This window comes from Hibiscus syriacus, unplaced genomic scaffold, assembly GCF_006381635.1.
Source record: "Hibiscus syriacus cultivar Baekdansim isolate YM2019G1 unplaced genomic scaffold, ASM638163v2 tig00113725_pilon, whole genome shotgun sequence".
NCBI classification, from domain to species: Eukaryota; Viridiplantae; Streptophyta; class Magnoliopsida; order Malvales; family Malvaceae; genus Hibiscus; species Hibiscus syriacus.
The window spans coordinates 18,055,974-18,068,731 of NW_024063471.1; the positions used below are offsets into that span (position 1 = coordinate 18,055,974).

Genomic DNA, 12,758 nt, shown 5'->3' on the forward strand with positions numbered 1-12,758 from the left:
CAGGAATGATTGTGCTTGATCAATCTCATAGTTTGAAGCTTGATGTGCTATTTATCTTTAGGGAATCTTTGAATGTGCTTTTTGTCCCTTTTTCTTTTTGATTTCTTTTTCTTTTGTTCTTGTTTCTCTTTTTTCTCTTTTTTTTTTTTTGCTTCTTTTCTTTTTTGTTCTTGATTGGATCTTCGCACTTTCCATTCGGTCCACCTTTTGGTATCTCCTTTGGATTGATGTCTTCACTCATGTGAGCAGATTTCTTCCACATTGCCCCCAGTGTGGAGGGTGATCCTTGGTTAGGGATGAATCAGAAGAAAAATACTATAGGCTCAAAAGGGGACATAAGGGATATATATTTTCTCCTGTTGTGAAGGGATAAAGAAAGGAAGCCGTTCATTATTTCATACATGTAAGTCTTCACAGAAGAGGTAACCCCAGGGGGATAGATTTTCAGGATTAATTCTTATTCACATGGAAACAGTGTGGTTAATACGTGATAGAATTATTTCAAATGATTTTTTTTGTTCCCCAGATGTCTCAATGTTCAGGCTATCTGTGAAATGCCCCAATTTAGAAGAATGCTCCTGTTCAAATGAACAACTCAATTCCTTGGAATTTAATGGTGTAAAAATGTCAATTTTGAGTCTAAAAAGACAATAGTGTGATCTTATTGACTCAAAGAAAGGTGTGGGTGTATCAAAAAGATAAAGGTAATGTTCAAGAATTTCAAAGGGAGGTAATGTCAAAATTTGGTCTTTTTGGTAATGACCATGAGTTATTTTGGGTAAAGAATCAAGGTATTTTGTTTTGGGGTTTGAGACAGGATAAGAAAGGTCTAACCTTGCCATATGTCAAAAATCTATAATTCTTAAAGAATTAAAAGAATCCTTAATTCATTTAATATTCGAAGAACTAAAGATTAGAATTTTTTCAATTGCTCCACCTTAGAAAGTAGCATAAATTCAAACCTTTAAAAGATTAAGCAAACGATGTAAGATTAGAGACGTGTTTAAACAAAACAATCATCTAAGTGCAAATGGTATATGCCATGCCCCCTTCTTTGACCGTTTATACCCCTGAATCCATCAGGTTTTGGATCTTGCGCTTCAGCGCCTTATAGTTCTCAGAGGAATGTTTGGAGCATCCTATGTGGCAACTACAAATAGCTTCAACATCGTAGCCCTTAGGATATATGGACTCTTTTCTCAGATCAACTTGGCAGACTTAGTCATACAACAAGCTGATCGGGCTCCCATTATACTGATTTCAGTTTTTTGTTGTTGTTTCACTTGCTTCTATATGGTGTCATGTGGTTAAGACCACTTCATAGAATCCTCCATGAAGAAATTTCATGTTTATGAAAATGCTTAAACATAAAATGAAGATGCAAAATGAAAAAAATGCATGAATTGTTCGAGGCATTGATCCAAAAATGTGTCTGTTATTAGAAATAATCCTTATTAGGGACAAAAGTGTTTTATCTTTTAAGAGAAAAAAAAATATTCTGACAGCTTCTGACATGTTGACTAGTCTTCCCTCTTCATCCGTCACTGGTTGAATAACCTGTCAAACCGCTCTGGCTTCTCTGGATGAACAGTGAAAATGACGAGTTGTTTTCCCCAAAAAAAAGTCTCGAAGGACTGCACCTCCGGCATTTATCTTTTGTTGAGCCTGTTCCCAACGAATACATCATTGGAGCCCTTAATTGATAGGAACTATGTGAAGTCCATTTGTCTATTTCTTGAATTCTTCAGTAATGGTCTCCAATTTCAGTTATCATTTTTCCATTGTCGTCTTTGAAGTGACTCCTAAGATCAGTGGTCTTCGTCTTTCCCCTGCAACTTCTGCCAGTCAGTTCTTCAAAGATAGACTTTCATTATGCTTGATGTAGACCCGGTTCATTGAGTCCCTTATAATGCAGTATAGTGATGTACTCTTCAATTGCGGGCACCACATCTTCTGGATTAAATGTGACACATAGTCTCCTTGTAGACTGTCCTCTGTATTTTCATCTCTTGTATTACAACCCCTTTGTCCATTAATGCAGATTATTCATGATTAGCAAACACGCTTTTGGTGGATCAACACCTCTTTTAAATGATGCAAGTGATGAAAATAAAATGAAAGAGAAAAAAAAAGAAATAGTGAGGTAAAAATAATAAAAAATAATCATGAAAAATAAAAGTCCTACCCCACATGATATCTACCCGAACATGCTTAATATTCCTACTCGGACATGATTTCTATCCCGCATGCTAATTTCAAACAAATCCTAACCGTATATTTGTCTAGTTCGCATGCTTTGAATAGAAAAAAAGCAGGAAACAAAATAGCCTTGGGTTTTGAATGAGGTTTTGGGGTGGGCTCTAATTCCCTGTACTCACCCGGTTTAGGTTCTAGAAAGGTATTCGAGTTCTCCTTGCTGGTGCCCCCTTGGGCTTGCCAGACCCTTAGTCCTAAGCACATTACAAGCTTGTGTGGACTAAGTTAAACTCGAGAGGAAACATTCCCTTATGCCCATACGGAGAATAAATTCACACGGAGACATAAGGTATATGAATCCCGAAGGCTACTTGCTAGGCCCTCACGGTGAATAAATTCACACGAAGGCGTCGCTTTCACCCCCACTTAAAAGGGTTTGAAGCTCGGGTATAGAGCCTGAGATGAATTTTTTTTCCAAAAATCTGAAATCATTGAAAAAACATTAGTACAACTATTTATTTGAAAAAAAATAATCAAAGATAAATAATTGGAATCGAATAAATAAATTTAAATTTATTTTTTGCTAAAAAAAAGACAACCGAAAATTAATTTCGGCCTGACTCACTTACCTGTCCCCAGCGGAGTCGCCAAGCTGTCATAACCGTCTTTCTGTTAGGCTCCGGAGTTCGACTTGAAAAATGTGGATTGGAGTCACCACCGATCATTTATTTTATGAAAAGTGGGTTGATCGGATACCTTATTTCTTATCTGATATGCGTCTTACCAGAGATATGTCGGATTCGGGAGTCGGTTACAATCAAGGAAGGATTAGTACCCTTGAACCGCCCTTTCGGTACCAATTAATTTGTTGGTTATCTTTATTTGCGAAAATTGAAAATTTAAATTAAAATTAAAATTATCCGATTCAAATTACTCACCCTTGATTATTTGAAAAAATATCCCTAAAGTCGAAAATATTATTAGATTGTAAAATAAAAATAAATATAAAAAGAGAAAAAAGAGAAAAATATTAATATAATAATAATAATAAAATAAAATAGATACCAAAGAAAATAAAAGTTAGTAAAAGAGTAAAATAATAAAATAAAATAAAATAAAAGGACCAAAATGAATGATATTGAAAGATGGCATGGCTAAATCATGGATTAATCCTTAGAAAATCCAAAATAGGGTAATGGGTATGCAAATTCCAGTTCTGCTTTTTCTTAGTATGGGTTTGGTACGAATATCCAAGTAAAATCCTTCCATTGGAACAAAAACAGTATAAGCATCATTCAGAGGTAATATTGAACTAAACCATAAATATTTAAAATAGATAGAGTTATAAAATCAATCAAGGAACTTGCATCGGGCGCTCATTTTCATTGCTCAGTGCTGGGCTAAACTGGGTCAACACAAAAGAAGACCAACTCTTCTTATGTTTTTTTCAAATACCCCTATATTAGCTTGTGGGTCCCACATGAAATGCAATTTAAAGGGTTTTTACCCAGAAACATTATTTTCTACAGTAGCCACATTTCGAACTTCAACACGAGAAAGAAGAAAGAAAATCTTGGTCATTTTACCTTGAGTATGTTAGTTTGAACCGTTGGATCGAGCTATGGACGGAGTATGTCATTCCTCGTATTGGGCGTGCTTCGAATCTTCGAATTTTCAAGAATAGTTTTCGATCATTATGAATTCAAACGGTAAGTTTTCGGATTACCCTTTGTTTCTTCTTCGCCTCTTCGCTTTCCTGTGTATTTTCGTATGTATTTTTTTGCCTTACTTCAAATCCCACGTCGTATATCCCGTATGTAACCTCTCTGCTCGTATGATTTCTCTACCGTTTTTCTTAGTGATTTTCTAATCGAATTTTTGCATAGAAAAAAAAACGATTTCGAATGCTCTGAATATTTTTGGGATTTTGCTCGTATATTTCTTGTATTTCCACTGCAAAATCGTGTACAACCCCCCTGCAGTGTGTTTGATTACCTGTGTTTATAGTCTAAGAATACTAGCCTTAGTCCCGACTTCTTAGCATTTTACTTGGACTAAATCATTGCTTGGTTGGTTGTGAATGAATCCCTCTGAGTCATGTCGTTGATGGTTGTTTGATGTTGAGGAGTTCACGGTGCCGAGAAAACCGGCGTGAATATTGGAGGCGTGGGTGAGGAAGAGTCATTGAGGGAAACAGCGTCGTGGAGACTTGCTTGCTTGGAAACAGCGCTGATGGAGCTCTAGGGTTTTGCTGCCGTGTGTGTTGCTGTTGGATATGGGCCACGTGGTGGGCTGCACATGTGTCTGCTGGGATTTATAACATTTAGGCCTGTAGACATAAATAATAAAATGTATATAACAATGTGTATTGTAAATTATTATATAATATTATATACATATCATAATTTATAATTTATGCGGTCGAGATTGAGTGTCTTCAGTTGATTACGCTCTTGTTTGGTGGGATCTATTAGTAAGTTCAAGGAGAAGAAATGGAGAGCGTTTATTCAGTACATGGGACGAAATGAGGACCATCATATGAAAGAGATTCGTACCATCACAATACCACTGAGACCTTTATCACAAACACCAAAATCTTAAGCAAGGAAATCTGAATATTGAATATTATTTCAAGGATATGGAGTTAGTAATGATTAGAGCCAATTGGATGAAGACATAGAAACAACAATGGAAATGTTTTTATCTGGTTTAAATCCTGAAATTGCTAACCTTGTTGAATTACAACATTATGTTGAGATTGAAGAAATGGTTCATATGGCCATAAAAATTGAAAGATAACTTAAAAGGAGGTCAATCAACAGAAGCAACACTAGTTCTGCATCCAAATAGAGACCAGAACCCAACAATTTCAGAAAGAGAACTCTAGTTCAGATCAAAGACAATCTTGAAAGTTTTTGAGAACAAACTGTGGAAACCAACAAGGTAAAAGAAAAACAGAACCACACTCCAGATAGGTCAAGGGATGTCAAATGCTTCAAGTGCTTTGGAAAGGGGAACGTTACTAGTCAATTCCCAAATAAAACACCGTGATGCTTTTGGATAATGGAGAGATTGTTTCAAATTATGAAGAATCATTTCTTGAATATGAATGAAAAGAAATCATTGAAGAGGAACCAGATGAAAAGAAAGTTGTTGTTGGTGGAAAGATTCTTATCACGAAGAAGTGCCTTCAATCACAGCCAATTCAAGAGGAACTACAAAGAGACAATATCTTTCACACAAGATGACATGTCAAAGATAAAGTATATATCATGATTATTGACGGAGGAAGTTGAACGAATGTAGCCATCACTATTATGGTAGATAAGCTAGGCTTACCAAAGTTGAAACATCCAACTCCATACAAACTCTAGTGGCTCAATGAAGGAGGTGAGTTGAATGTCATAAAGCAAGTGCTAGTTCTATTTTCTATTGGCAGATATAAGGATGAGGTACTTTGTGGCGTAGTTCCTATGCATGCTACTCAAATTTTACTCGGGAGGCCATGTCAGTATGTTAAAAAAGCCATTCATGATTGCTACACCAATCAGAAATCATTTAAGCATGAATGACGTAAGGTCACTTTGGTGCCTATGATGCCTAAAGAGGTGCAACAAGACCAGATTTATATGAAAAAGAGTGTGGAAGACATAAGGAAGAATAAGCCACCAGTAAAGACTGAAAATGAACAACCCTGAATTCGGATTTTTTTCATGAAGATATGTGATGATTTATTACTGGAAAATGAAGAGATTGAGGTTTCAACAAAGAATTGTGACGTTTTGAGCCTAAGGACACAACTATCCACGAAGGAACATAATTTATGTCTTCAGAAGGTATGTAACCCTTTAACTTAAGCATCACATCTTTTCATTTATCAGGTGGAACCAAATGAACGATCACTTCCAACAAGGTTATCCTTAGAAGAAGATTTTTTTCTAAAAGGTACTTTTTGGTAATTCATATTCCAAAGAAAGGACCATGGAAGTCTTTATGAAAAGGTGCCTATTGGAAGCGTCCAATCATTCATCAAAGGACACAACTCTTGGCCAAAAGAAATGATTGAGCAAAGACAAACAATCAAAGAACATTCGGCCTTAAAGACAAGAAGCATGGAGAAAGACAACGTTAGAAAATTCAAAGGCTTTGATTTGAGGACAAATCTCCCTAAAGAATAAGGGGATGATGCAAGCTCATTTTCATCATTCATATTCATCATTTGCTTATGGTTAACCACCAAGGGAGTCTTCTTAAACTTTATGCTCCTTTGTTCACATCTTTATATTACTTGCTACATGATATTAATTCACGTATTTATTTAGTTTGTTATTGATTTGCATTAGTTTTGAATTCACTTAGATTGATTTCATTGCATTCATATTATGGCAGCATGTTAATCCTTCATTTCCTAGCTCATTACAATTTAATTCAACTCACAGGTTATATATATTAGGTCACTAATATCATACCATCTTATACTTAGCTCATGATATCATTCTATAGCTCACAAGCATTCATTCACACGACAACATGCATTTGCATTCATTCTAGCTCATTTCTCTTGATTTACCTTAGTTTCCTTATTCATGTAGGTACATCAATGGGTGACATACATTATGGTAGCTTGGTCGACTATTTGGCCTCAACATGTAGCTTTCAATTAGCTCAAAAGGATTCAAGCAACTCATGAAGACTCATGGAAAGCTCAACTCAGCTAGAGGAGCTAACATGTAACTAGACCTAGCTGGAAGAACCATTTGAAGCCAAATTGCTAGAAGTGATGTCAAGTGTAGCTAAAAGTTGCTAAAGAAAATGCTAAGGAGCTTAGAATGTCACAGCTAGAAGGCTCAATCTCAACCAACCCTACTTGCTTAGCTAGCTCACTACAAGCTTGAATGGAGCTAAGTCACGCCTAGTTGCTGCTCATCTCCATTCCATGGACGAGACCACACCACAAGTATCCTATGCCCCATGTGAGCGCCTCATGACCAGCAACCATGTGCTATGCATGTGGACTCTCTCTAGGCGCGCCAAACATCAAGAGACCTCACCATTCGGCCAAGGCACATGTTTTTTTCCTTTTGGTGCCAAGATGAAAGGGTCCATGCATTATTCGTCCAATGTTCATGTCTCTACCTTTTGCCCGAAACATCACATATGCATTCACATTTATTTTCAATAATTATGTTTTTTTTAAAAGACACAAGGTTGGCCGAATCACCTTGTTACCAATCGGCAATGCCCTTTCATGTATTATAAATAGGCTAAGTCATTTGCTTTGTAAAGAAAAAACTTTGATTATTAATTCAAGTGAGATTACTCTCCTTCCTCAAGTCCTTGCGACTTTAATCGACTTATCAAGTATCCCATACTTGTGGCGTCAACCTTTTCTTTCATTTGATACTTGTGGTTCCTAGATTTCTATCTAGTGGGTCCATGTCCTTGCTATCATCCCTTATAACGACTTATAAGAATCGGGTCTTTGCTCATCTATAGCATTGGTTCATTCTTAGTCTTATAAGATACTATCACATTAACCAATTTCTTTCATAACCCATCACCTTTTTATTACTTAATCAATTTCCAACCCACCCTTCTTCACCTACATCAACTACCACGCCATTTTTTGAAGACATTCACTTACATTTGTAGGTTTTTTTTTCTTCCTTCCTAGATCCACAATCAAACAGGTACAACACCCATACATCATAAATTTTCTAAAATTTTGAGCTCATCCGCCCATGTTTTGTCTCCTTTCATTCCCATGTTTAGTATGATATATCAGATCAAGATTTCATTGTTTGGGTCTCGCAATCTCCATAGCTAGCATTTGACTTTTGGAAGGGCAATATTCCATCTTCCTCCAAAAAAAACTGGTACTATAATGGGGATGAAGTGTTTGGTAGGGTTGAGTAACAAAATTGAAAAATTGATGCAAACTGTGTTATGCGATTCAATTTGATTTAAGTTTTTATTTTACGTTGGTTTTCGGTTCAATTTAAAAATATAATTATGTAATTCAGCTCGATTTCAATTTTTTCACATGAAAATCATTTGTTTCAAAATAAATTGAATTAAAAAATACAAAACAAATCTATTTTGAATTTATTATAAGACAAATTTAAATTCGCATATTTGCACTCAGCAGTTTTAAATTTGCTTTCTTGAGACATTGAATTTGAAAAATATTGACCATTCAAAAACCGCAAAATCGAACTGAATGGAACCAAATCGAATCAAAAACTACGGTTTTTATGTCATTCGATTTCGGTTTCAGTTTCAATTTTTAAAAACTCGCAAAATGTGGTTCAGTTCTTATTTTACTGAAAACCCCAATTGAACCGAATAAACCCCTAGTGTTTGGAATTGATGGAATCACCAACCCTTTGACTTTCATTTTAAAAAATATATAGACCCTTCATTTAAAAATTTTAATTGAACATGAATCTAGCGACTTCTATAATTAAAGGGATTGTTGTTATCAATTGAAGTTTCGAGTTCAAGCATTGTAGATGCAGAAGTGTGCGAGTGTTCATTATCAAATGGTTGACTTTAACGTTGGTAAAGTAGAAAATGCAAAATGAAATTGTTAATACTAATTGGATAATTATAAAAACAAATAAATAAATAACTGAATAATTGTGTCATGGTGTTAACTATTGCCTTATAAATAAATTTGTATTGATGTGTGTAATCAGGCAATCATCCCTCGAGATTATCATGTTCTCTCTGAATATTCACACCCGAAAACCATAGTGAACAAATGGCGGTATTGCTCTTTTCTATCACCGGAGGAAGGGAAAAGCTTTTGTAGTTGAAAGGAGAGGAAAGAACTCTGTTTTGCTAGATGATATTGAAAACGGAAAATAATTACTATTTATAGGCATGACATTAGAGTTAAATTCGTCCAAGAAAAAATTTATCATATGTTCTGATTTTAATTTCAGGAAACAATAGCTAATAAACTGATGTAATTAATCTATCGTAGTTGACTAAATCTGGTCTTAAACCTGTCCAAATTCGTTCAACAATATGGGTATCATATGACAGCAGATTAAATCTGGATTAATTCCAGCAAATAAACACACCAATTTTAATTTCGGACCCAAACGAAGCTAGACAGACGGCAACAATGTGCATGCATTCCTCACATTCACTAAAGAAGTGAAAGAATACCCCTTTAAATATCTTTCCGCATTTTCCTTCCCAATGGGATGTGTGCTCTTACTTTGAGCACAACCGACATTTAACAGAGCCTTTAATGGATACTAACTTGAATAAAACTGCAAAGGTAATAATGGAAAATGTGAAGTGCCTGAGCTTGCTTTGCAGCACCTTGTAATGCAGTTCCATCATTTTCAATTGCATCCTCACCTTCATTCGTAGAATCAACTGAGGCGGGCATTATAATTGCAGAATTCAAGTGCAGTTCTTCTTTAACATCAGTTTCACTACCATTAGTCTTCTCAGTCACTTCAACTCTTTCAGTATTTGAGTCATTTTCAATAATAAAAAAAAAAAACTGATTCAGAAACTGTCCCTTCAGCCTCATATGAAGATGGAAATTCATGAACACTGTTAGTCTTCTCAACTGAGATAGAATGCGAACTCAGAAGCATCAGACTCTTCAGGGCAACCAGCAGCAGCAACAACATCTAGCATGTCACTTGGTTCCTCGGATTTAAATAGAGAACTATTTTCTGAAATCTATTCCGTTGGTTCATCTTTAATTACTTTCACGTATGTCTACAACATCGGTTGAATTTAGTGGCATATGCTCAGCATCGTCAACCGATCTAATTTCGCACTATCTAATTTCATTTCCTTGGAGTCAGAGCCTTCAGAAATATTACATATCAATGATTTCTTTCTGTTATTCCCTGTCAAGGGACGGGGAATCTGATGAGTCAACATTTGAAGGGTAGTTTGAGGAAGCTCGGCAGAAATTGATTGTTTTTCTGATTCAGCCCTATATGACTAGGGTAACGACTATTAACAATTGAGTGACGATTTATTATAAAACGATAACCTTAGTAATTGTTCGAGATTTCAGTGCTGAAAAGAGAAATGTGCTCAGACTTTGATGACTATTTATATAAAAAAATACTAATCTATCTGTTTCTTCTATATGTCTCTAGCAGTCTTTGTAACTCTTTACTGACTCAGTCATGAGAGCAGTGACAGATTTAGCAACTAGAATAAGCCGAGCATTGATCTCCGCATCCAATCACCCGACTTGGACTCCGTCTATCGAACAGACCCTTCAACGAATTGGTTGTCGTGACTCACTGAGTCCCTCACTTGTTTCCCGAGTCATCGACTCCTTCCCCTCCACTCATCATTCTCTTGCACTCGGCTTCTTCAACTGGGCTTCTCAGAAACCTGGATTTTCCCACGATTCAATCTCCTATCACTCAATTCTCAAGTCTCTCTTGTGTTCCCGCCAATTCAATGGCATCGAATCCATTTTAAAACAAGTCAAAGCTCAGAAACTCTCTCTTGATTCCTCGGTTTATCGCTCTACAATTAGTTCTTTGATCAAAGGAAAGAAAACCCAGAACGCATTCCGGTTGTTTAATGAAGTCAACTCGTTGAGTGCAGAACTTGGATCCGAGTTATGTAACTCACTTTTGGCTGCTTTAGTTTCGGATGGGTACTTTGCTGATTCCCTGAAAGTGTTTGATGAAATGTCTCGTAAAGGTATTGTTTTTAATACACTTGGGTTTGGTTTTTTTATTTGGAGTTTGTGTAGAAAAGGTGATTTGAGTAAAGTTTTGAGTTTAATAGATGAAGTTAAAGAGAAGAATGCGTGGAATGTTAATGGATCAATTATCGCAGTTTTGGTAGTTCATGGACTTTGTTTCTCATCAAGAGAATCAGAGGCTTTTTGGGTATTGGATGAGTTGAGGACTAGAGATTGCAAACCGGATTTTATAGCTTATAGGATTGTAGCTGAGGCGTTCACAACGATTAACAATGTGGCTGAGAGGGAGCTGGTTTTGAAGAAAAAGAGAAAGCTAGGGGTGGCTCCAAGGAGTAATGATTATAGGGAGTTTATCTTAGGGCTGATCATGGAGAAAAGGATAAGTGAAGCAAGGGATTTAGGTGAAGCTATTGTGAGTGGGAATTTTCCTATTGAAGATGATGTTTTGAATGGATTGATAGGATCAGTTTCGAGGATCGATCCTGGTTCATCAATCATGTTCTTGAATCATATGGTTGAGAAAGGGAGACTGCCCACTTTGTCAACCTTGAGTAATTTGAGTAAGAATTTATGCAAGCATAGCAAGGGTGATGAATTGTGGGAAGTTTACCAGGTTTTGTCTTCTCATGGTTATTTCTTGGATTTGGAGAGTTATAATGTGGTGGTTTCATTATTGTGCAGGGCTGGGAGGTTAAGAGAGGCTTATAAGGTTCTTCAGGAGATGAAGATAAAAGGGTTAGCCCCAAATGTCTTATTTTACAACCATCTTATGGAAGCATGTTGTAGAGAAGATTTAGTGCGTCCTGCTAAAAGGCTATGGGATGAAATGTTTGCAAATGGGTGCCCGGGAAATTTGAGTACTTACAATATCCTCATCGGAAAGCTCTCACTGGTAGGGGAAGTTAAAGAGGCTGTGCATCTTTTTCGTCTTATGGAAGAGAAAGGCATAATGCCGGATGCTACGACTTATATGACCCTTCTTGAAGGACTTTGTCAAGAATCAGATTTTAAATCTGCTTTTGAAATCTTCAATAAATCTGTTGAGCAGGATGTGAGGCTTGGACAAACAATATTGAGCACTTTTGTCATGCATCTCTGCAGAACAGGTTATGTTCATTTAGAATACACCTGTTTCTTGGATTTGGCTTGTTTTCCTTTGTAAGTTTCTGAATCAAAGTTCACATAAATATGGAATGGTTCTTGCAGGTCAGTTTCTTGTTGCTTCCAAGTTGCTGTGTGTTCTAAATTCTGATATAGCACATTCAGATGCCCATGTTGTTTTGCTGAAATGGTTAGCTGATGCTAAAGAGATTCAACTCGCGATTAATCACACACAACGGGTTCGAGAAACCTCGCCTTCGACATTACAAGCTATATTAAGCAAACTGGGTGCATCTGTTTCTCCCACTTCGAGATCGGGTTCTATAAATCAGTTGCTTTATACAATAAAGAAGAAAGGTCCGGTGGATTGCAACATCTACAAGTAAGAGCAAGTATATGCTTTGGAACTCCACACTAGAATTTAACAATAGCAAAATCCATTGAGATATACAGCTGTTAGCATTTTACTCTATTGAACGTTCTTATAGTCTGCAGTTTCCTCAAGAAATTTGTAGATATCCAAGTACTTATTCAATCATTACATAGCAAGCGAGAGTACAAAAGAAACGAACTAAGCATTCTCTTCAACTAAACATGTCCATTTTGACGTTTTTGCACAAGCAAATGTTTTTAATCCATTTAATCAGAGCTGTCAAATCTCATATTAGTTTATTTTAATATTATGTCATTTGTCAAAAAATTATGTCATGTAACATAGGGTTAATAGGAATATACAATATTAATTATTCCATTGTAA

The 12,758-nt window shown here is 36.1% G+C and overlaps 1 protein-coding gene across 1 annotated transcript; it reads left to right on the plus strand.

Moving 5' to 3' along the window:
- Window positions 1-10,342: 10,342 nt before the first annotated feature.
- Window positions 10,343-12,465, plus strand: LOC120187359 (pentatricopeptide repeat-containing protein At5g14080-like). Its single transcript, XM_039191097.1, has 2 exons — window positions 10,343-12,006; window positions 12,107-12,465. The coding sequence occupies exons 1-2, from the start codon at window positions 10,365-10,367 to the stop codon at window positions 12,385-12,387; spliced, it is 1,923 nt and encodes a 640-aa protein (XP_039047028.1). The 5' UTR covers window positions 10,343-10,364; the 3' UTR covers window positions 12,388-12,465.
- Window positions 12,466-12,758: the final 293 nt, after the last annotated feature.